At 42.6% G+C, this 25,000-nt stretch overlaps 1 protein-coding gene across 1 annotated transcript in view; it reads right to left on the reverse strand.

Annotated features, from left to right (window-relative positions):
- LOC127635568 (netrin receptor UNC5C-like) overlaps positions 1-25,000 on the reverse strand; it is a 224,041-nt gene that overhangs the window by 54,199 nt on the left and 144,842 nt on the right. Inside the window, 1 exon segment of the mRNA XM_052115683.1 lies at positions 4,276-4,456. Within this exon segment, the coding sequence (XP_051971643.1) occupies positions 4,276-4,456 (181 nt within the window).

Raw genomic sequence — 25,000 nt, forward strand, 5'->3', positions numbered from 1 at the left:
GTAACGGAGACTCGTCCTCCGCCACCTGGATTGAGGCGAGTAACAACGCCACCACGAGGACCTCGTGAGTAGTGGGAATTGGGCATTCCAAATTGGTAGAAAAGGGGATATTTACTGAATAGGCTCCATTGTGTGAATATAAAAAAAGATATGTTCAGCACTTATATTTAGCGTTGCATTTTTGTCACACTCAACAACAAAAAAGCACAAAGAAATATGTAAGGAATAATTGACGACAGACCCTTGAATTGTTTAAAAATAACTCCGCTGACCGCATTACCAGCTAGGAGCAGCAGAGTTATAATAGTTAATAATTCAACAGGCCGGAGTCAATTATTCCACTTATACCATAGTTACCACACCTTAAAACATCGTTCAGGGTTTTATCTCAAAACATTTTCTGGTTTTGTCCCTAAAACGCTCTTGTGAGTGGAACTACTTTCTTCCGCCATATAGTCATCATCTTGCTTTAATACAGTCGGAGCTAATTTGAAAACGTCACGTTAGAACTAGCAACGGATGCTCGCGCTGCTTTACTCGAGGACTCACTGGAGGAACACGTTTGCGCATGTGTGAGAGAGTTCGCATTTGACGGATCGAAAGCGAGAAACTCAGAAACTGAGAGAGATTACTTCTGGGATTACCTTTTTTGTTGCAGCTCTCATCAGAAGTCGCATCACTTCAAAATCGGTATATTCCTGTTATAAACCTTAACAACTTCCTTCATCCCTACTGAGATGCAGGAGTGCGCTGCCATGACGACTCTGTTCCTCTCACGAGTATGTTTGGGCCTTAAGTGTGTGCGTTACGGGTATAATGTGTGTTCTCGAGGGGTTTTTCCCACAGATATCTCAGATAATATAGAAACTGTTGTATTGTCCAAGTGTATCAGGCTTTAATACAGCTCAAGCCTTCGTTGCTAATTCGAAAACGTATTGTTAGAACCAGCAACGGAGGCTCGCGCTGCTTCTCTGTGTGTGTGTGTGTGTGTGTGTGTGTGTGTGTGTGTGTGTGTGCTTTAAACAAACATTGCAATTCTGCTCCGTTGGGTATCGGCAGATTAGCAGAATGTTCATGCTGCTCTTTTCCAATTGATGAAAACATACAGTGACCAGGAGCTGTCAACACAGATGTCAAATCTCATTCACAGATGAGCACATTCAAGCTTTCTGTCATACAATTTGGAAACATTGTGAGGGTGAGTAAATGATAACAGAATGCCCATTTAAGGGGTGCTTTTTCTCTAAATCTGGAGTTTCCTGCACTCCGTCCCAGCTCTGTTGTGGTGACGATGAAGCTTCTAATCAGAGTGTCTGTGTCTCTCTTTCATGGAAACGCTTGCGTGATTCCGGCGCTCTGGAGGACGGATTGTGGTGTATTTCTTCCATGGATGAGTCGAGATCAAAGCTCTCCTCTCGGAACGTCATCCTCCCAGACTGCATTTAGGCCTGAATAAGCAGGCGAGGGATTGTGACCCTTTGTCTCCAGGAATCCATCAAAGTCTTCTGCCCTCCTTTTACAGTTTCTCTTGGAGTTACTCAAACCGCACATGGTGAGCGTTCTGCTCAGTGATGTTTTCGTTTCCCGCTTGTCTGGCTGATAACACAGAAGCGTACAGTGATAACGGAAGGGAAGCAGTTAGAATAATGGCGCAGGGTTAATCCGGCCGCTGTCAAGACACTGCGAGTGGTTTCCAACATCGACCACAATGACATCATCATCTGCTTCTCTGCACCCCCTCCCCGTGGCTATCTCTAAATCTGCCTTCTGACAAAAACTAAATATTACATTGCCAAAAAAAAAAACTAAATAAATAAATCAGTCAAGTGCCACATCATCTCACTTCCAATTTAAAGGGACAGTGCACACAAAAATAAACATTCTGTCATCATTTACTCACCCTCATGTTGTTCCAAACCAGATACTGCTTGTTCTCTCTTAAGTACCTGTAACAATGATGGTAAAGAGGAAGCTGGGACCGTCTTGACAAACATATAGACGTTTAATGACTCTTTTAAAGCGTACAAAGACACAAAAACACGCACTGCTTTTCAGCCAGATGCGTCAAATCATAAAAACATTCAAAGACGTGGACAAGCTTCGTACATCTCTTTCCTGTCTGCCGATGTCTCTTCTCCTTAAATACTCCCGCCTTCCTTCGCTGGAACACGAGGCCGGTGTGGCGCTCAAGTGGAAGTCATTCACCACGTATATTCCCGGCCTCACTCTGGTCAGACGGTGATTGGCTCCGCCCTGCTCACCACATACCCCCATTGCCGAACTCGGCCTTTGACATACAACCCCCCATTTCTAGGGAGGGAGCATCGCCGGGTCACACCAGTCACCGGATCCGACCGGTGCGTGCCTGGGAGCGGGAACAGGATGAAAGAAGGAGCGGGAACCACGAAAGGCAGAGAGAAAGCGGAGAGAGATGGGCTCGCCGGCCCCGGACACGCCGTCGACTGGCCCTCAGCTCACTGTCCTGCTTCCGTATCCGATGCTGGGCGATGGCACTGGACCCCTCAGCCGTCCCTTCCGGTTGCAGGTTGATGCAGTGCTCCAGCGCCAACAGAACGAGCACTCTCTCTGCGTCGCGATCCACAGTCAGCGGCAAGGAATCCTTGACGGCGCGTCCTTCCTCCTACCGGGTTTCGGCACCAGTGTAACAATTAAAGATGGGTAAGGAGGAAGCCGGGAATGGCTTCAAAATGTGTAGCCTTTTAAGAAAGGAAGGGGAGGGGGGTACGCCCCGGAAAGGTTGGGTGGGGGGGGTGGTTAACGTCATGGTGGGGGGTCCCCAGCCTGAAGGAAATAAGGGAGGACTATGGCAGGGAGGAGGGCGGGGCCGGGTCGTGATTCTGCACACCCGGACCCTAATTAGGCTAATCAAGCCCTCCAGAGGGATAAAGGCGACCGGAGGCAGCAGTTCGAGAGAGATACGGACAGCTGCCCCGCATGTGTTTATGTTTGTGTCTGTTTGTTTTATTAAAAGATTATTTATATGGTCAAGCCGGTTCTCGCCGCCTCCTTTCCATTGAACGGTGTCACAGTCATATTGACCCAAATGTTAGAGTTTTATTATACACAAGCAATTTATTGCAGTCATAACATCTAAACTTGAAAACCCTCTGGCTTTTGATTGATTTTGCCAGAAAACTCAAGGAAGATCTTTGAGTTTCTGCGTGTTGGCGAGTTTACTGAAGTTTAATATTCTTCTCGTTATAAACTAATATATTAAACGCAGTCTTCTAAGACAAATGACTTCAAGAGACTAAATGCACAAGTCATGTGGACTACTTTTATGTTTTTAAACAGACGCTCAGCATCTCCTACATCATACACAGAAGCAAGAAAACAGTACAGTGTTGGAAAGACATGACGGTGAGTAAATGACGACATTATTTTCATTTCTGGCTGAACTATTCCATTAAGCTCAAGGAGGAAGCCGTGCGTTCTCTCCTGTATGTCAGTGCAAGTAGTTGCACTATTACCCCCGAAACCAATCGCAGAACTCAAACGAGTCTTGCAGGCCGAATCTTTGTTTTCAAGGGAGACTGGAGAGCAGCTGTAATTACATTGGCCACAAGATGAGGAAGAGAAGTCCATTTATTACAACATGCCAAAAGAAAACATCTGCTTCCCAGCTGTAAGCAGATCAGGGGTTTTATCTGTGGGGAAAATGATAAATAATCACAGCAGGTGGGTTGTTTTCACTTGTTGAAGAGCTCTTGAAAGAGTCGTCTTCGTTTTACAGAGGTGGAACAGATGCTGAGGTACGACTTCACAACGCATCACGCTCGCGTTGAGTTGTACGGGAAATTTACACCATGTAACACTCAAAGGAGCGTCTGAAAGCACCGGCATGGGGGTAAAAATGGTTCCAACTTGTCAGCACGCCTCTCTGTTCTTAAGAGGAACATTTTCCCTGCTCGAGGGAAATTCACGGCAAGATCTAACCAGGAGAATCTTCAGAAGAGGAAGTCTGCGCCGTGCCAGAGGAAAATAAAGCTGGTCGAAGTTTTTGTGTCACAGTGATGAGCTACAAAAGGTCTGTTGCCAAGTCTCTAATCATAAACTCTCAGATCCAGTCGTTCACCTTTATGCTATCGAAGTTAAAGAGACCCCATCAGAATTTCAATTAGACTAAAAGCATGAAACGCTTTAAGCTGAATATTGTGTATGCAAGATTAAGAAAATACAGCGTCATTGCATGTATGTATATATATATATATGTTTCTGAGATTACATCATGAATAGTCCCAGAACGAGACTCACCGTAGACGATGACAGTGGCTGTGGTGCTTCGTCGTTTGGCTACAATGTTTTTGGCGACGCACGTGTAGTTGGCCGTGTCGGACAGACGGGCCTGTTTGATGATCAGATTGTGGTCGATGGTGATGTAGAAGTTTCGGTCATCTGCAGGATCGATTACTTCCTCGTTTTTCAGCCATTCCACCTGCAAAGACACAAACGAGACTTAAACCATAAGCTGCTTTCCTATGCATAGGGTCCCTACTTAATGAGCACGGGATATCTGTTGAAGTTCACTTCATTTCATTCATTCTGACTCTCCTGCATCATCATCATCAGACACAACGCTTGAGTCGGGCTGATTAGGGGTGTAACACAGTTCAATGGAAATGACGCAGCAAGAACCGGCTTAACAATATAAATCATATTTTAATAATAAACTTAAGCAAAAAGACAAACACATATAGGTGTCGGGCAGCTGCCTGTAACTCTCTCTCTGTCACACTGCCATCTCTGGTCAGCTTTATCCCTCTTGGGCTTAATCAGCCTAATTAGTTGCCGGATGTGCAGAATCATGACCCGGCCCCGCCCTCTGACTCCCACAGAGTCAAAATTAATCACACACCAATCAGAACTATCAATAGAGAGATAAAAGTGCCCGAGTCAGTTCATTCATTTTTGGAACAATGGATCCAGAGAGACGTGAAGGAAGAGGTCAAGGGAGAGGAGGAGGAAGAGCAGTAGGGAGTGGAGAAAGAGATGGAGGAGGTGGAGGAGTAGGAAGAGGAGGTGGTGGGAGAGGAGTAGAGATACGAGGCGGAGTAGGGATAAGAGGAAGAGGAGGAGGAGTAGGGAGAGGAGGAGGAGGAGTAAGGAAGAGGTGGAGGAGTAGGGAGTGGTGGAAGAGGAGGATTAGGGAGAGGAGGTGAAGGAAGAGGAAAAGTAGGAGGAGGAGTAGGGAGAGGAGGAGTAGGGAGATGAGGAAGAGGATTACGGAGAGGAGGAAGAAGAGGAGATGGAGGAGTAGGGAGAGGTGGAAGAGGAGGAGTAGGAAGAGGAGGAGTAGGGAGAGGAGGTGGGAGGAGTAGGGAGAGGAGGAGTAGGGAGATGAGGAAGAGGATTAGGGAGAAGAGGAGGTGGAGGATTAGGGAGAAGAGGAGGTGGAGGAGTAGGGAGAGGAGGAGGAGGAGTAAGGAAGAGGTGGAGGAGTAGGGAGATGAGGAAGAGGATTAGGGAGAAGAGGAGGTGGAGGAGTAGGGAGAGGAGGAGGAGGAGTAAGGAAGAGGTGGAGGAGTAGGGAGATGAGGAAGAGGATTAGGGAGAAGAGGTGGTGGAGTAGGGAGAGGAGGAGGAGGAGTAAGGAAGAGGTGGAGGAGTAGGGAGATGAGGAAGAGGAAGAGGAGGAGTAGGGAGAGGAGGTGGGAGGAGTAGGGAGAGGAGGAAGAGGAGGAAGAAGAGGAGTAGGGAGAGAAGGTGGGAGGAGGAGATGGAGGAAGAGGAGTTGGTGGAGGAGGAGGAATAGAAAGAGGAGGAGTAGGGAGAGGAGGAAGTGTTTTCTTGTCATGCACAACGAGTCACGTAATAAGATTCGCAGATTGACAGTCTCAGAAGCGGAGGCAACTGAGACTTGTCCTCCTCCACCCAGATTGAGGCGAGTAACCACGGGCTAAAAGCGGAGTTTTCCTCTTATATCTCAATAAAGTTCTTATTACAGCACAAGTGTTGATGTCTGTAAAAATGAGGTTCCATAAAACGTCAATATTGATCATGTTTCCTCTTAATTTCCCCTGAACAAAATACAGTACAGTCACAATATGAGGGAAAGACATTATCTTCTAAGCACTTGAAGGCACATTGACCTTTTTCTCATGAGTTTCCCATTTCGAAATTGGCCCCGAGATTGACCCTGAGGTCACATCCGGAGAGCGAGTGACTGTTTTAAAGCTTTATTAGACTGTAAATCCTTGAGCAGACAAAAAAACAGACTGTGTCCAGTCCATATAACGCTATCTTTCACTGGTCTTTTGAGTGCACTTGGACAGATGTCTAGTGTGTGCGGAGGAAGATAACCAGGGACGACTGACCAGTCACATGTCATTATTCGGTTTGCATGCTGTAGTTTGGGGCAAGCCGAATTTACTTTTAATCATGTGCAGGATATGAATTATAGGTATTTAGAATTTCCTTTTCTCTAGTTAAATGCTTATTCTTTATCAGCAATGGAATTACAAACAGTGAACATGCAAATATGTGATGCAAGTAGGTTTTTACAAGTAAAAGTATTAATAATTAATATAAAAAATTAAATAATCACTAGTGGAAACACCCATACTTGGTCTCAAAAATGAAATTTCAACTAGTGTTATATGCATCATAGTGCATTTCAACTAGTACATTATGGAAATATAAATTGTACTAATCACATTGTTAGTTTTTCATCATTTTGGCAACACTATAGATTTTTAAAAATGAACAAATCCATGTATTTAATCAACAAATATGATATTATATTGCATATATATTATTTGCATGTTCATTATTGCATAATTTGTACTATTTCCAAGTATTTACATTGATTTATTAAACATGTTAAAAATGGTACTGTCTCTTTAAGAAATCAGGCAGTTCTGTAAACAAGCACATATTAGCGCATTATATTCACACAGAACTGCATATAAAGCAAATCTTTGGTTAATAAAGCTGAATAAAAATGCCTCAAAATTCTCAAACTACACCTGTTTGATTTATTTTTGCATTATTACTCTGTTGGTTCGTAATGACTGGTGGATTAATTTCCTCGTTTTGTTCCGAAATGGGTTAGAACCCATTTCATGACGCAATGCGGGTGCATGTTGGATTCTTTGTATTGCCACAAGGGGCACTACAGCAGGCATTAGTGTCTTATTTAAGGTGGCGCAAACAAAAAACAACAAACTATCGTACATTGTAAAAATACATAGAGGCACTTGGACGATGTTTGGCATACTTCTACGACTTTTTGTAAACAACCAAATGACGTCATTGTGCGCAACGACTTTTATGTTACATATATTATATATATTTTTACATGATCATTGCTTATTGCAGAATTTGTACTATTTCCAAGTATTTACATTGATTCGTTAAACACTTGTTAAAAACCGGTACTGTCTCTTTAAGAAAACCAGCAGTTCTGTAAAGAGCATCTTTAAATGAGCACATGTTAATAAGAGAGACTCAAATGGCTTTATCTCATCAGTGTTTTATGTGATTAAAATAGCATGTTTTATCACATGTAGCCTGGAGAGGTGAGGTGTCCAAGCCACATCGGATACTTCCTGGGGTACCGCAGGGCTCAGTGCTTGGGCCACTTCTCTTCTCTATATACACAACATCACTGGGACCCATCATTCAGTCACATGGTTTCTCATACCACTGCTACGCTGATGACACACAACTCTACTTGTCTTTCCAGCCCAACGACACCACAGTGACCGCCCGAATCTCTGCATGCCTGGCAGACATCTTGGCCTGGATGAAGGAACACCACCTGCAACTCAACCCAGCCAAGACCGAACTCCTGGTCTTTCCAGCCAACCCTGCTGTTGAACACAACATCACCATGCAGCGGGGTACAACTACAGTATCGCCTTCCAAAACGGTCAGAAATCTAGGGGTGACCATCGATATCAAGCTAAATTTCACAGACCACATTCTAACATGCCACACAACTGCTCGTTCAGTCACTTGTCATCTCTAGACTGGACTACTGTAACGCTCTCATTGCAGAACTCGCTGCATGTGCAATTAGACCTCTGCTAATGATCCAGAATGCAGCAGCACGTCTGGTCTTTAATGAACCAAAGAGAGCACACGTTACACCCCTCCTGGTCTCTCTCCACTGGCTGCCGGTTGATGCACGTATCAAGTTCAAGGCTCTGATGCTGCATACAGAACAGTCACCGGGTCTGCTCCAACATACCTAAAATCATTTCTGCAGAGCTACACGCCCACCAGAAGCCTGCGGTCGGTGAAGGAACGTTGTACCAACACAAAGAGGCACCAAAACACTATCCCAGACTTTCGGTTTCATCATCTCACATTGGTGGAATGACCTTCCCAACTCCAGCCGTGAAGCGGACTCACTTTCAAATTCTTGTTGCACTTTAATCTGTTTTGAATGCTATTCTGATGCTAGCAAAACTTTGTAATATGGCACTTTTCGTACCGCTGTCTCCTTAAGATGATTAGCTTATGTTTGCCTCTTTTGTAAGTCACTTTGGGGGGTGTTTCGGGTGATATGAGCGTGAAGCGATCATCTGTGTTCCGCAACTGCTTTCAGGTCCTTAAATAACATTTAACATTCGAGTAAGGGCAGCCGGTGGACTTTCTGGTGCCCCCCTAGGGAGTTAGTGCCCTACGCAGACCGCATAGTCTCCTTAATGGGAGCGGCGGTACTGTCAGGAATGGATGTTTGCACTAGAGACAATGGCCATATGTTCTTTTGCAAGCCAAGAAAATTCAACTGCAAACGCTTTAAAAACCTCACTAGGGACCCCAAGACTCGCTCTATATTTGTAGATGATTCTCGAGATGCATTTGCATACAGACAAACATTGGATGCATTTGTCTACAAGTCCCATAGTCCGGAAACCATCAAGCCAAATATGCAAATCTGAATATATATATATGCACTTTTCCATCCATTAAGTATCAAAATGATGAATTATGAATTATTTATTCCACCTCTAAAAATAACTTGATGGCTTCCTGCTCTCATTATAGGACTCGTCTGCTGTAAAAACAAACAAACAAAAGTCTTGCACATGATGTGCTATATTCTTTTGTATCGTCCTCCATTGTTTATTCATATTTAATCACTTGGACGCCACTTGAGTGTGTGGGCGTGCGTTTGGGGTGAACAGTCACACTGGCGTACGCAGAATTGGACAATCTTGATTGGACGGTTTTATAGAGTCCTGAACTGAATAAGACAAATGCAAAGCTTGATGTGCTTTTACTGTACAATACAGTGATGTAATCAGGAAAATGATTGATGGGAGCATAAGACATTAAGGTGAGGATTACCCACAAATCCACTGGGCACACCGCATGCCAAAGTGATTATAAGCGGCCCTCAAATGACTAAAGTAAACAAGCAAACAAAACCGAACTAAGTGAGTGTGTGTGTGTGTTTATCAAAGCTGTGTGATGGTTGGACGCTGATTGGTGCAAGCGTTCCCGCTAGCGCTCACAATGTTGTTATTTTTGCCGCAGGGGCCCCTGAGGGCCGCCCACTTCAGGCATCTGTTTAGTCTTGAGAGACATGCATCCACTTTACTCAAAGTTATTTGACTTCTCGTGCCCGAGCCCGACGCCAAACACAATCTGTTCCTCTCTAACAGATAGTGAGGGCTTGATCCGTGGTGCATCTTGCGTTCCGGAAAGCGCTGGTTACCAGGAAACAAGAGAATGAAGCAGACAGATATTGGGTTACCTAAAGTGATTTAGCACGCCATCCGTTTAGAGCTTAGAGTGCCGGGCATCACGAGTAAGTCAGGGAGAGACTCGAGAGAGACTCTAATGAGAAACTGGAGCAGACTGATGCGAGAACTGAACGATAGCCTTTCAAAACAATCTTCTACAAATCACCGCAAGTAGTCGCGATTGACGACATAATAAATGGCAGGCGATGACTTTCCTCTTGAAACTCGCTCAGTAAAGTGCTGTACAAGAGAGGAATTGCAAACAAGCAGCTTTTTTGGACACATTCGGCATATACTTGTGTGCAGAACTCCACCGAAAGCTTGAATTGGAACACCTGTCACTTGCAAAGTTCTACCCAACCCCGTCTCATGAGAGTTTAAGTATTTTGGTTGAAGGTAAAATGTGTATTTTCTGTGCCAATCCTGTGGTACCATTGTGCCAATTCTGTGGAACGGCTCAACACTATTTTTTGCATAAGAGCGCAACAGTACTCGTCCACTCTTTTTTCTTTCTTTTTGGTTCAGGGACTATTTTTCCCATTCATATCTTCCATAGGGATTTCATTAAAGACTTCCAAATCAACCAGCTCCGAGGTGAATCACAACATTCCAAACTTTGATATGAAGCAAAAAAACATTTAAAAATCAGACAAAATGGCAAAAGGCACAAGACCGAGTACTTTAACGTATATAATGAGGGAATGAATCCCATGAATCCCACAATCCTATGAAGCATTGCAAATGAAGGAATCAAATAAAAGAAACCGGATTTAAAGTTGTTCATTTTAAGCATAGAAACAATATATTTAAGTTGCAAAATAGGCAGATACACCCATGTATATAGAGTCACTGCAGAGCTCTTTTGGCGCACTTTGTTTGCCATGCATCTCTGATTGGTGGATCGTTCTCTTTAGGATCATGGGTAAAGTTCTTCACCAGAAATTCTACTATTAAAAATACTTATTTTAAGTGGACTGATGGCTTCAACAGAAGCATATACCATTAGTTAAGAACCTCATGGCTCATGGTAGGTCTGTCTCAGGGCTGGACTGGTAATCTGGCATACCAGACATTTTCCTAAAAACGGTGCCGCCATATGCAGAAAAGGACCGCGAACACCCCATCCCACCCCGCTCGACAACTCTTGGCTCAACCCATCACCCCACCCCTCAAAACCTTTTGGGCCAGTTGCTATGTAAAATCCCAGTCCAGCCCTGGTCTGTCTTTAAAGGTTTATAAGTTATTGTTAAAAAATCTATTCGCCCTAAAGAGAAAATGAAGGATGGGATTTTTACTTCTGGAACCAAACTGTTGCCATCTACTGGCACCAAAAAGAAATGCAATGCGTTTCCTTTGCTGAAGTACTCTCAGCTCAGTTTGACACATCTTACCCGGTTTAAAAAAGTTTGATAAATCTCACAGGTACCCCTTTACCCCAAAATCATTGCAAAAATGTCTGCATGCTAATATAAAGTTAAAAATGGCGTCCGTCTGAGGCCACTGAAATCTGATTTCAGGTCTCGACTCTTTTCATCTCTCGAATGGATGATCGCTGTCATGGCTAAACAGAGCTAAAGTGCTAAGTGCTAAACAGAGCTAAAACCAGATATATAGCAACAGATATAGACTACGATGCACGCATGAGCCGATTCTCTCAGAACAGCCCACAGGACAGAAAAAGACCCCAGTAATCTCACACATGACTCCTATAGAGGTTCAGAAGAGTGTGTGTGCTCAGATTTGATACCAAAAGTCAGAGGTCATAACAGGAACTCAAACATTTCTGGTCAAATTCTCCCAAGCGCAAATGATCTGAGCTCTGCTATCCACATTCATTTTATAGCTCGACACTCTGTCAAAAATAGATACATCTGTGTTTTTATTCATCATAAGGAATTTAGGAGAAACATCTGAAACAAACGGGATATTTACATGAGAGATAACCCAGCAAAGAAAGCGCAATATAATAAATAAAGTCCTGTGTGCACAGTATCTCTATTTAAAACACGTCAAACCCACCGTTATCTCTCTCTCTCTATATATATATATATATATCTCTCTCGCCCACAAAGATGAGGCTTAGCACACGTTATTGTCTGATTGTCACCGTCTTTCACGGCACTAATTGGCACATTTCTTGTCATTAATGGAGAAATTGCCACATGTCAGCTGTCAAAACGATTCTTTTTCTTTCAGAAAAGTTTCAAGAGAGGAGAGAAAGTGTCAGACGGTGATTTGTGTACACGTGCAAAACTCCCCGCCGCAACGCTAGGGTGTTGCAGGTGGTTGCCAACGTGTTGCTACGCAGTTGCTAGGGTGTTCTGAGTGGTTCAATCAAATCTAACACGGCAAAGGAAACACAACTAGTAACAAAAAATGAAAATAGCGAGGCAGATGTGCGTTATAATATTGTTACTATGCAGACGTACGGCAGCAGATAGCATCCGGCGCGCATCCGCTATGATTAGCGGCGACTCATACGTTCATTAATGAAAATGAAGTGCTCATTACACAAATAGAGCGAAGCGTTACGAGCCAATTATTGTTTGAGGCTCCATCAAAAGGGCCAGTTTATTTAACTTCTAGGACAGTGGAAACCTGTTCTGAATACCTCACATGATAAAGAGTTTGTTCATTGGAAACAATTTAACAAAAAAACTAAATTCTCTGTGTGGGGCAACAAAAAAGTAGGAGCAGCACAAATCTGGTCCTGGCCAAAAAACAAACAAACAAAAATAACACACAAAAAAACACAGAAAGCAGAAAAAAAATCGAAAACATTATTATTATTATTTAATGTGGGTACAGAGCTTTAATAAGAGCTGAAGGACAAATGTGAATGAATTCTGAGAAAATGCTTCAGTCCACAGAAGGGAATGCAAAATTACAGTGTACCCATGCCAAACCACAGGCAGAGTGGGCGTAAACACACACACATACCCACCCACACACAAACCCACACATACACAATACACACACAGAAACCCACCCAACCATACACACAAACATAAACCCACACACACATTAACCAACCCACCCATCCACACACAAAACCACCACACACACACACACACACACACAAACCCACCCCCCACACACACACACAAACCCACCCACAAACATAAACCCACATGCACACACAAACCCACACACACAAACCCACCCACCACACACACACAAACCCACCCACCACACACACACAAACAAACCCACCCACGCGCAGACACACAAACCCGCGCGCACACACACACACACACACACACACAAACCCACCCACACACAAACCCACCCACCACACACACACACACACACACACACACACACACACACACACACACCCACACACAAACCCACCCAACGCGCGCACACACAAACCCGCGCACACACACACACACACCCACCCACCACACACAAGCACACACACACACGCACACACACAAACCCACCCACACACACACAAACCCACCCACCCACACACACACACACAAACCCACCCACCCACACACACACACACACACACACACACAAACCCACCCACCCATACACACACACACAAACCCACCCACCCATACATACACACACACACACACACACACACACACACACACACACACACACACACACACACACACACACACACACACACACACACACACACACAAACCCACCCACCCATACACACACACACACACACAAAACCACCCACAAACAAAAACACACGCACAGCCTGCCATCCACGCACGCACAGCAACACACACACACACACACCCATCCACACACACACACACACACCGACACACAAACACACTCCAACTGTGGCGATGTGATTAATAGGTGTTGTTCTGTGTGTATGAGAGAATTCAGCCGTCTTCCTCTCAGGACACTCATGCACAGATGTCCTCAATACTGAAGGAGTGAGTGTGTGTGTGTGTGTGTGTGTGTGTGTGTGTGTGTGTGTGTATAGATGTGGGGGTGCATTAAATTAAGAGAATGCCCTCATTCTTATTAATCAAACACAACTACCGTAACACAGTAAGACATGGAGCTGTCATTCAAAATACCTAAAATTGCACAATATATCCTGAACGTGATTTACGTAACTGTCCAAAAGCCCAAAACCTAAATCTTTTCAACTATGCTATTATAGTTTTTGTTGTTGTTTTATGCCTGATGCGACCTGAAACGTGTACAATAATGTACAGTGATTTTACCACAGTTAAAGGTGTTTGTAGGCACAATACTTTAGTAATTATCCATCATAAAAATCAATGTTACACACTTTAAACTTTTATAAAATGATCACAACTGCAATATGAAAAAAAAAAAGAAATGTTTAATAAATACTTTCAATTTATTAACCTTTAAAAAAATCTTGCATTAAGTATTATAGTACATTAGTCTAACTATTGGCTTTTTACGGTTGCCAAGCAACATAGCAAAATCGAGTGTGAGCACAGGTGTGCGTTTATAGAGCGCAACATTGTGTCAAAGTCATAAGCGCCGTCAGTGGGGATGAACACTGATGCTTTGATGATGTTACTGTGAGTGTTTGAGGTTTCCTCTACTGTAGATTCAGTATTTGCAGTGTGTAAACTGAGAAAATATGGAGATGTGAATCAAATCAATATGCATAAATATTAATAACTCACAATCGATCTGAATGTCCAACAGATGCAGAAACTGTTATTTAGATCATTTTATAAATTATGTCTTATTCATGTCTCAATGAAATCTATTTACTGTTCTTAGAGTTTATAACTCTATTAGATACAGACAGACAGATACACGTGTGACTGACAGACAGACAGAGTAACAGTCAGACAGACACACAGATAAAAAGATTTAATGACATACAGGCACAAAGCAATAAATAGACAGACAGATAAGACAGTAACAGACAGACAGATAAAAAGAGAAACAGACAGACAGATAAAAAGGGAAATAGACAGACAGACTGCTAAGAAAGAAAGACAGACAGCTAAAAAGAGAAACAGACAGACAGATAAGAGTGTAACAGAGAGACAAATAGACAGACAGACAGATAAATACACAGACAGACAGATAAAAAGAGAAATAGACAGACAGACAGTTAAGAATGAAAGACAGACAGCTGAAAAGAGAAACAGACAGACAGATAAAAAGATAGACAGATAAAAAGAGAAACAGACAGACAGATAAAAAGAGAAACAGACAGACAGATAAAAAGAGACAGACAGATAAAAGAGAAACAGACAGACAGATAAAAAGAGACAGACAGATAAAAAGAGACACAGACAGAAAAGAAAGAGTAACAGACAAATAGAGACAGACAACAAAGAGAAATAGACAAACAGATAAGAGTGAAAGACAGAAAAGACAGAAAAGAAAGAGTGACTGACAGACAGACAGATAAACAGAATCAGACAGACAGATAGATATGAATGTTACTGACAGACAGACAGACAGACAAAAGATAAATAGACAGACAAGAATGAATAACAGACAGACAGACAAGCAGAGAATCAGACAGACAGACAGATAAGCAGAGAATCAGACAGACAGACAGATAGAGAGAGTTCATATTATTGGTTGTTTATAAGCAGATTATCCATAGAAATGTTTATATGATCTGTTCTTCAGAGTAAAGAGAGAGAGAGAGAGAGAGAGAGAGAGAGAGAGAGTCAGTGTCACGGGTTCATTAATATTACAGATTGTTTATAATGAATGCACTAATTAAAAAACAACAACAACAACAGTCCCTTTAGAAGTTATCTATGACAAACCCCAAAACAGCAGAACAACAAATGACACTAAACTACAGCTGAAGCTCAGAGAGAAGTTCAGATAACACCCCTCAAACATCTCAATTATTCCTCAAGCATCTCTCATCACATTCACAGCTCCATACTCTTACGACAACATCAACTCAAAACTGTCTTTTGCTGACATCCAAGGTCAAAGGTCACTGACCACATGCATCTCTTTCTGTGCATTGTGTTTAGTCTCTATGGAGACAGAATCTAAATAAAACACCCACATTACAGAATGCCATCATTCACCAGCTCGTGTTTAATCTCCCACACACTGAAGTCTATCAGCATATGCCCACCACAACACCAGCAACAACAAACGTAAAGCTTGCATAACATCTAAAGCCATATTTAGATATCACAAAACGTTTTTGGGGAGCAACAAAACTTCAACATTCCTCAAAACATCCATGGATGGTTTGATTGTGATTTTGCACGAGCTATCCCTTTAAATGCTGCATGAAAGACGAGGAGCACGGCGAGGCTGGTTTTCATCTCCTCTGAAGATAGTTTTAAAATCCTCTCACGTCTCCCAGGACGAGTCTTTTCTCAAAGCACCGTTGGTCTTCACCAAGTGGCGCTCCGTGACTCGGCAGGACCGCGGCTCACCAAGCAACCGCCTGAATGAAAACTGCGCTGCCATGGCGACGGTCTCAGCAGCACCGGGGCGTGCGGCGACCTCTGAACCCCGGCTTTATCCGAGCGCAATGACAAGTGCTTTTGAGAGTCCAGAGAAAAGAAAAGATGAAATAAAAGCACAAAGCTCTTTCAGTGCACAGATTTAAGTCCACTTTATGGGCTCGCCAAGACGCCCAATTTGAAAAGGGGGTCATGAAAAGACTGTCGCCAGCTTGTGTGCAAGACCCGTCAGAGAGAATACAAAAAGATTTAATGTGGATAAAGGAATAATGACGTCCTCACAGTACGGCCTGTTTTGACGCACAACTAGCACAACCCAATATTGGCATTGCAACAACATTTTAATTTAACCATTAACAAATGTGCCTTTTGTAAACCATGTGAGCGTTTTGACACATTTTTTGACAGCATTTACCCCTGTGTGGCATTTAAAATGTTTTCCTATTTAAATATGCTGTTAAAAGCAATTTATTTGCTACTATGCATCGTTATATTGGTGCATAAATTAAACAAATACAATTATTCAATATCATTCTTGCTGTTATTTGTTTAGTGTTGACTGCCTTTATGCAGCTTTGAAAATGTCACGCGACAATTAGCCAGTTAGCGTCTGATAGGAGGTGTCCTGAACTGGAGGCGTACCTGTGGATGTATTTTAAGGCCTTCAAGCTCGGCTCCTCTTTATTTGACATCATGGGAAAATCAAAAGAAATCAGACAATTGTGGACCTAAACATGTCTGGATCATTCTTGGGAGCAATTTCCAAATGCATGAAGGATGTTTACGGATTGAGGTCAGGGCTTTGTGATGCCCTCTGCAATACCTTCGTTGCCCTTAAGCTATTTTGCCTCAACTCTGGAGGTGTGCTTGGGGTCATTGTCCATTTGGAAGACCCATTTGTGACCGAGCTTTAACTTCCTGTCTGATGTCTTGAGATGTTGCTTCAATATATCCACATAATTCTCCTTCCTCATGATGTCATCTATTTAGTGAAGTGCACCCAGTCCCTCCTGCAGCAAACACCCCCACAACATGATGCTGCACCCCCATGCTTCACGGTTGGGATGCTGTTCTTCAGCTTGCAAGCCTCACCCTTTATCCTCCATTATGGCCAAAGAGTTCAATGTTTGTTTCACCAGACCAGAGGACATTTCTCCAAATAGTCAGATCTTTGTCCCCTTGTGCACTTGCAAACTGTAGTCTGGCTTTTTTATGGTGGTTTTGTATCAGCGGCTTCTTCCTTGCTGAGTCTTTCAGGTGATGTCCTTATAGGACTTGTTTTGCTGTGGATCTAGATACTCGTCCACCTGTTTCCTCCAGCATCTTCACAAGGTCCTTTGCTGTTGTTCTGGGATTGATTTGCACTTTTCACACAAACTACGTTCATCTCTAGGAGACAGAATGCGTCTCCTTCCTGAGCGGTGTGATGACTGTGTGGTCACATGGTGTTTATACTTGCGTACAGATGAACGTGGCACCTTCAGGTGTTTGGAAATTGCTCCCAAGGATGAACCAGACTTGTGGAGGTCCACAATGTTTTTATGAGGTCTTGTCTGATTTCTTTTGATTTTCCCATGATGCCAAATAAAGAGGAGCTGAGTTTGAAGGTAGGCCTTAAAATACATCAACGGGTACACCTCTAATTCAGTACACCTCCTATCAGAAGCTAATTGGCTAATTGTCTAAAGGCTTGACATCATTTTCTGGAATTTTCCAAGCTGCTTAAAGGCACAGTTAACTTATGTAAACTTCTGACCCGCTGGAATTGTGATTATAGTCAATTATAAGTGAAAAAAAATCGGCCTGTAAACCATTGTTGGAAAAATGACTCGTGTCATGCACAAAGTAGACGTCCTAAACGACTTACGAAAACTATAATTTGCTAATATGAAATCTATGGAGTGGTTAAAAAACGATGTGTATGTACGTGTATGTAAACTTCTGACAACAACTGTAGACCCAAATAGCTCAATTCTGCCCAGAACACTTCCTTTTTAAGAAACCTGAAAAAGCATGCATGATGTAAAAGTCTATTTTAGTGACAAACAAGCTAAATTAATCCTCACCACCTGCACTTGATTTACTGCATTACAAACGCACAGAGAATTAAAACATATTTGAATAACTCAAATGTGTCGCAGCTTTGAATAAAGTGCACTAATGCGGTCACATTGCATGACTCATAGAATTACTCAACGGTTGTGCTATTCTAGAAACCACTCGTCGTTTTTTCAGAGTTCTGCAGCCAGAGCGACTATCTTCATGCGTGCCAAGATAAATGTCTATGGCGTGTTTGCTTTGCATGGGTTTGTGTCTGCTGGCACGCTCTGCACTCCATCAGATAAGATGGTTCCACCAGGCCAGGCTCTGTGAGAGTTTGAGTCATAAAGCTGAGCATTCATCTGTCCAGAACAGAAGCCCAAACAGATGTGGACTCCCTGGAATAGTTTATAACTTTCCAACAGACTAGAGCTGCGAACGGCCAACTGACTTCAGCGATTATGTCTCTTTAGAGCGAGACTGGAATGAATGAATTATCTGATTACTTTGGTGCGTTGCTAAGATCAACACTAATTCAGCTGCAAAAACAATGTTCACTGATGACATTCTTCAACACAAACACCGTCTTTAGCAGAGAGCTGTTATGCTAATGCACGTCTCTTGTGCTGTAATAGCCGTTGTTTTTAATTACATTTGAGAATAATATCCCCGTGAGTGTCTCAGTCATTACGTAACGTCAATCACGTGAGAGCGAGATCGTCTTGAACAATGCGACCCAAATCCACAATGTGAAAAGACAAGGCTACGGTCACTAATCTCAGATTATCAGCACTGTAATTACAATCATTCTCCATTTATTGGGACTTTATTTGGGATAAAATGTCAGTAATCCTTTCCTTACCCTGTCAGAGAAACAGGGCTCGCTGAAGAAAAAGCTGGAAACAATTAGGTGTATGAAGTAGCATGGTTAAATGAACAATCGTTTGTTCAGGAGAGGGAAAACAGAGCAAAATCAGGGCCAAACAAACACACACAAACACACACACACACACGGAATAACTCGAGCAACCCTCGACGACAACAGACGATTACATTCCAGCCTAATCCAGGTATATAATCACACTGTTTTTGCTTCTGTGGGCGCTGGATGACAAACCCGCTGGATCAAGCGACGGCTCATCGCATTCACTCTCTCACTCAGACATCTGTTGCGGGCAGATAGCGGATATTTACCCGTTACGTATTTTCCATGCGTTCACAGCCAAAAGACATCGGTTTGTCTTGGGACCATTTCGAAAACGACGGTCCTAGAATATTTGATCTGAATTGTGAGTTTACAAACGAAATGGCGCAAAATAATGAAACAAATAGAAACTTTCTATTGAGTTGTGCTCACTGACTTCACGCAAATGTGATGCAATGTTTAAGATGCAAATGTGTAGGGTCTGGGTATCTCAGCGAGTACTGACGCTGACTATCACAACTGGAGTCGTGAGTTTGAATCTAGTGCGTGCTGAGTGACACCAGTCCGGTCTCCTTGGCAACCAAATCGGCCCGGTTGCTAGGGAGGGTAGAGTCACATGGGGTAACCTCCTCGTGGTCGCTATAATGTGGTTCTCACTCTCGGTGGGGCGTGTGGTGAGTTGTGCGTGGATACCGCGGAGAATAGCGTGAAGCCTCCACATGCACTATGTCTCCATGGTAACGTGTTAAACAAGTCATGTGATGAGGTGCGCCGATTGACGGTCTACATTGGCGTATTTAGGCATGGGCGACGAGGCGGCGGCACAAGGGGTCAACAACTTTGGGAGCGTGTTGAAGCGGGTTTCGTCAAGACACGGAGGCAACTGAGATTTGTCCTCCGCCACCCGGATTGAGTCACTACGCCACCACGAGGACTTGGAGCGCATTGGGAATTGGGCTTTCCAAATTGGGGAGAAAAATGAAGAATAAAAAAATAGAAGAAGAAGAATATAGTTTAATGTGGGCTGGTTGACGCATCGGGTGTGTCGACAGTTTCATACACTTGCGATTGTCTCCAATGCATCACTTCCATTTTCTATAATTTACTTTGCATAAATGTTACGAATTAAAAATGAAGTGCATATTTCCATTTCACCAAATGTAACAATGTACGCGCAATCATTTAGATTCAACTAGAAACATTTGCTGTTGGGCAACAAATTCAGGTTAAATGGAGCCAAAAGTTTAATCCAAAATACACTCAAAAAACTATTCTAGTCTATTTTAAAGATTGAGCAAAATTCCATCAAATTTAACTGTGCAATTTTTAATAGAATTTAAAATCGCTACTTTAGATTATTTTGTTCAAGGTTACTCAATTGTATGAAATCGAAATGCGTACATTTTAAAATCATTTATTGAGTTTCTATGCAAGAAACAAACTCCTTTATAGAATATTTCTTAAGAGATGTTACAATAATGTGTTTTATTGTAATTATTATATTGCAACATTTATAATTTTAAATTTTTGTTTGTACACAATGTTTAGCATAAATGTTAAATTTGAATAAAATACAGGATTAATTTTTTCTCCCAATCTGTAACGCCCAATTCCCAATGCGCTCCAAGTCCTCGTGGTGGCGTAGTGACTCGCCACAATCCAGGTGGCGGAGGACGAATCTCAGTTGCCTCCGCGACTGAGACCGTCAGTAGCGGTTTAGCTTGTTTGGCGCCCTGGACGAAACCCGCTTCAACACGCCCCCAAAGTTGTTGGCCGCCTCGTGCCGCCCCCCACCCAACAAGATGCTGCCCTGGGCAACTGCCCAAGTCTCCCATGCCTAAATCCGGCACTGTAAATCCGCGCATCTTATCACGTGACTTGTTGAGCGCGTTACCGCGGAGACGTAGCGCATGTGGAGGCTTCACGCTATTCCCCACGGAGTCCACGCACAACTCGCCACACGCCCCACCGAGAACGAGAACCACATTATAGCGACCACGAGGAGGTTACCCCACGTGACTCTAACCTCCCTAGCAACCAGGCCAATTTGGTTGCTAAGGAAACGGGACTGGAGTCACTCAGCACACCCTGGATTCAAACTCACGACTCCAGGTGTGATAGTCAGCGTCATATATTTTTAAGCAACTATTAATCTTCGGTAAATTTAATTTATTAAAATCTGTTCATTGTTAGTTCATAATGCTTTAAGTTATGGTAACATATACAACTTGACATTTTAAGACATGTCATTCACAAACCACCCTGCGCAGGTATAGTGCTGAACCGTGTGTATTTAAATAATATCTTTGCCATTCTTTGTTATGCAAATCACGTGAATGTCACTTATTATATATTGGGCCTCGTGCACTGGAGTCGTCGCTGTTTGTCTTGCTTTTAAACAAATGAACACTTTGCTAAGCGAAGTAATAATAAATGATGCAGAGGTGCATGTGATCGGGCACATATCTAAATGTGCGGTGAAGTCGAGTGCACAGGAAACAGACAGGAGGCTGTGAGACAGGACAGAGCACCGGTGACGTGTGTGCCATCACTTAAACACACAGTTAATCAGGGTAATGGATTTGTTTCTTTACTTTCGCGGTGAGGTAAGCGTGAGTGTCGCTCAGCGGTGCCCAAACGCACCTTATGCTATCCCTGCTGGGCCATTGAGGCTGATGTGTACTGACGCGCTCGTCTGTCCGTTGTAACCTCTGCAGCGCCTCTTACTGTGCCCGCTCTGACCTGAGATCAGTCCACACTGACACACGCTTCATCCCGCCCATACAGCGAGGGCCATAATGCATCGCTCCAATCCACACCACCGACACTTCAGCAGCTTCTTAATCACAAACAGGACAAATAATTCAATTAAATTGAATTGTGTTGTTTTATTGGCAGGGGTGCGACGTAATTACCCAGAAGGCTGGTGGGTTACTGTGCACCGTGAATGCAGCGGATGTCATTAGCAGCCGTCCTGCAGCTCAGCGAGTGACTGTGCGCCGTTCACGGCCCTGCGGCGTCCTGTTTGCTCTCACTCAGAGAGAAAGTCTTATTGCATTGCGTGTAATTTAATTCCTGACTTGTTATTCTTCTCATTACGTGCTGGAATGTTCCCTTCAGAGAAACAACTACCACATGACACGACACAATCACCATGTTTACATGCAATGAAAGCACATTTTATGATCTTAAAAACTAAACAAATCGTTTGATCTTTAGGCTAATGGATAAATGCTTGAAATCAGTCATGCAAACGTATTAAACGGCTTTCCTTTATGGAGGTGAAACCATAAATGGCTTAGGAATATACTGATGGACACGGGTCGATTTTGGCCCATTCGGACGATTTTGCGTGGTGTGTAAACCCCTTTACCAGCCTTCTTACCGGCTTATCCAAATGTACACTCATGCCACTTCATGGTTTGGCATCAAAAGCGGAGAATAACTTGATTTTTGGTGTGCATGTAAAGTGTTTTATCTCTTGCTAAACCTGAAGGATATTAAGTAATATATAACATTTTGGCTCTGGTAATTAAAGAGCATTACCGCGTTAAAGAAGGCCGTGATATATGGATAAATGACTGCATGAGCACAGCTCTAGTTGCGTTTGGTTTGGAAAGACATAATGCTGCAAACACATGAAATAACGCCAATAAAGTATGCCAAGTTAAAGTAAGCTGGTGCCATCTGCGAGTGCATTTCACCCAGCACAAACGACTTTTAAATGCAAGACAGACTGTCTTCCTGCCACCGGAGAGTGTTGTTGTGTGGTGATACAGGTCTTAACGCTTTCCAAGAAGAAACTGTTCCTCTGGATTGTGTAATTGGAGGGAAACGGCTCTCTTCTGATGACAGCCGTTACTTCTGTCAGCAGTTTCACCTGCAATAAAGGAGTCACAGTTCTGGTCACTGAACGCACCATTTCCAGGTCAAGCGCGAGTCCTTTCAGTGCCGAATCAAAGGAAACACTCTCTCGAGCTCCCATCAACCCCCCCGGAGACCTCGCTCTGGTCTCACCCAAGTGTGCCGCACAAGCCCTCAAAAGTGAAGCCAAAACGTCTCGATCGCCCCCCGGTGGCTGGTCCTAGTATAGGTCATAAACCCCGCCTCCCCATGTTATTCAACGGGACGTGAGACCAACTAAACAATTAAATGACACTTCACATATCTTTATTCCAAAGATAGTTTCTGTCATTTACTGTCGTTTCTATCACGTTGATGTCATTTCAAGTGTTTGTTTTCAAAATAAGTTTGTTTTTAGTTATTTGATGCTATAAAAACGCTGCTGTGACATCATGATTGACAGCTGTGATTGACAGGTTCTCACTGAAGCACCAACTGCCTTTTTTTCGGGATCTTCGGAGGACTGAGGAGATTGGAGCTTTAAATGTAATATCTACATTTCTATAATTAATTATTTCACACCGTCAAAAGTCAAAAGTACAGGGGCGTGTGCTTGCGATTGATTCAGCGAGAGTGAGGGCGGGGCCTTGATTTCGCGGCTTTACTTCCTGCTCACTACTGCACAGGTCTGGTCCCGAAATCGCAACTGCGCAGACTCAAGTCCCAAGATGTCAGCGCCATATCGGGACACTGGCGGCTTCAGGTCTCACCAATGGAAAACAGCGAAGGGGCGTCGTCCATCTATCGCTATACGGTCATGCATACAGCCTTTATATTATTTAAATCGAGCTGATAAAATTGAATTATTGCACAGTCAGTTACTCAAAAAAGCGATCCACAAAAAATTACCAATTGCATCTGTAACATAGTAATCTGATTACTGATTACTTCATAAAGTATCAAATTTACTAATTACATTCCTTTCTAAAAAAAATAAAATAACTAAATGTTTGTTTTCCACTCGTTACTACAAAACGTTTTGAAAGTTCTTTGTAATGCAAAAAATGCATTAAAATAATATTATTTGAGAAATGTGTAACCCAAGCAAATTACATTATATTTTAAATTTTATATATTTTTTTTTATTTTACATAAAAAAAATGAATTCATTTTACTGAATGTCAGTATCTGTGATCTGAAGATTTAAAAATGCAATTAAATTGCACTACTTTTTGACTAAAAACTATTATTATTAAGATTAATAATGGAATGCTTGATTCTGATTGGTCAATCAACATTCTGCATATTTATCTTTGTGAGTAATGAGTATAGATCGACCGAAGCGTTTAACGATTAATCGGTGCCGATAGTTGCTGTTGGAGCTCACGGTTATCCGAAAAAATCTATGCCGATATTTTTTCCGAAATTTCAAAATTAGAGTCCCTGGTGTGTTTCATATTTTTACTTAAAAGTCCTGCTGTGTGCAGCAAATCTTCATTCTTCTTTGGTTATTTTGGGAATTTTGGTTAAACTATAAACTGAATCTGGGATTTTACAAATCGATAAAAGAAAAATAATAATAATAATAATAATAATAATTAAAAAAAAGTTCAGCCAAATAATCGGTTATCGGCATTCCCAACCACCTTAGATATCCGTATCGGCAAAATCCACTATTGGACGTCCTCTAATAATGAGCTATAAAAATATTCTCAACTTCATGTTGTTCCAAACCTGTTTGACTTTCTTCTGTGGAACATGAAATGAGATGTTAAGCAGATTGACAACCTCATTTACATTCACTTCCATTATATATGTGGGAAAAAGATGCAATGAAAGTGAATGGTGACTGAGATATGAAACTCATGCAGGTTTGAAACAACATGACAGAATATTCTTTTTAAGTGATCCGTACCTTTAAATCACTATTTCATGCTTACTTATTTATGTATTTGGTAAGTGTGCATGTCACTTGGTGTTCAGGGTTTATATTGGGACAAAGACCGGCTGACTGTGCTTTATTCCTCACATACAGTAGCCAGTTTAAT

This window comes from Xyrauchen texanus, chromosome 43 (genome assembly GCF_025860055.1).
Source record: "Xyrauchen texanus isolate HMW12.3.18 chromosome 43, RBS_HiC_50CHRs, whole genome shotgun sequence".
NCBI classification, from domain to species: Eukaryota; Metazoa; Chordata; class Actinopteri; order Cypriniformes; family Catostomidae; genus Xyrauchen; species Xyrauchen texanus.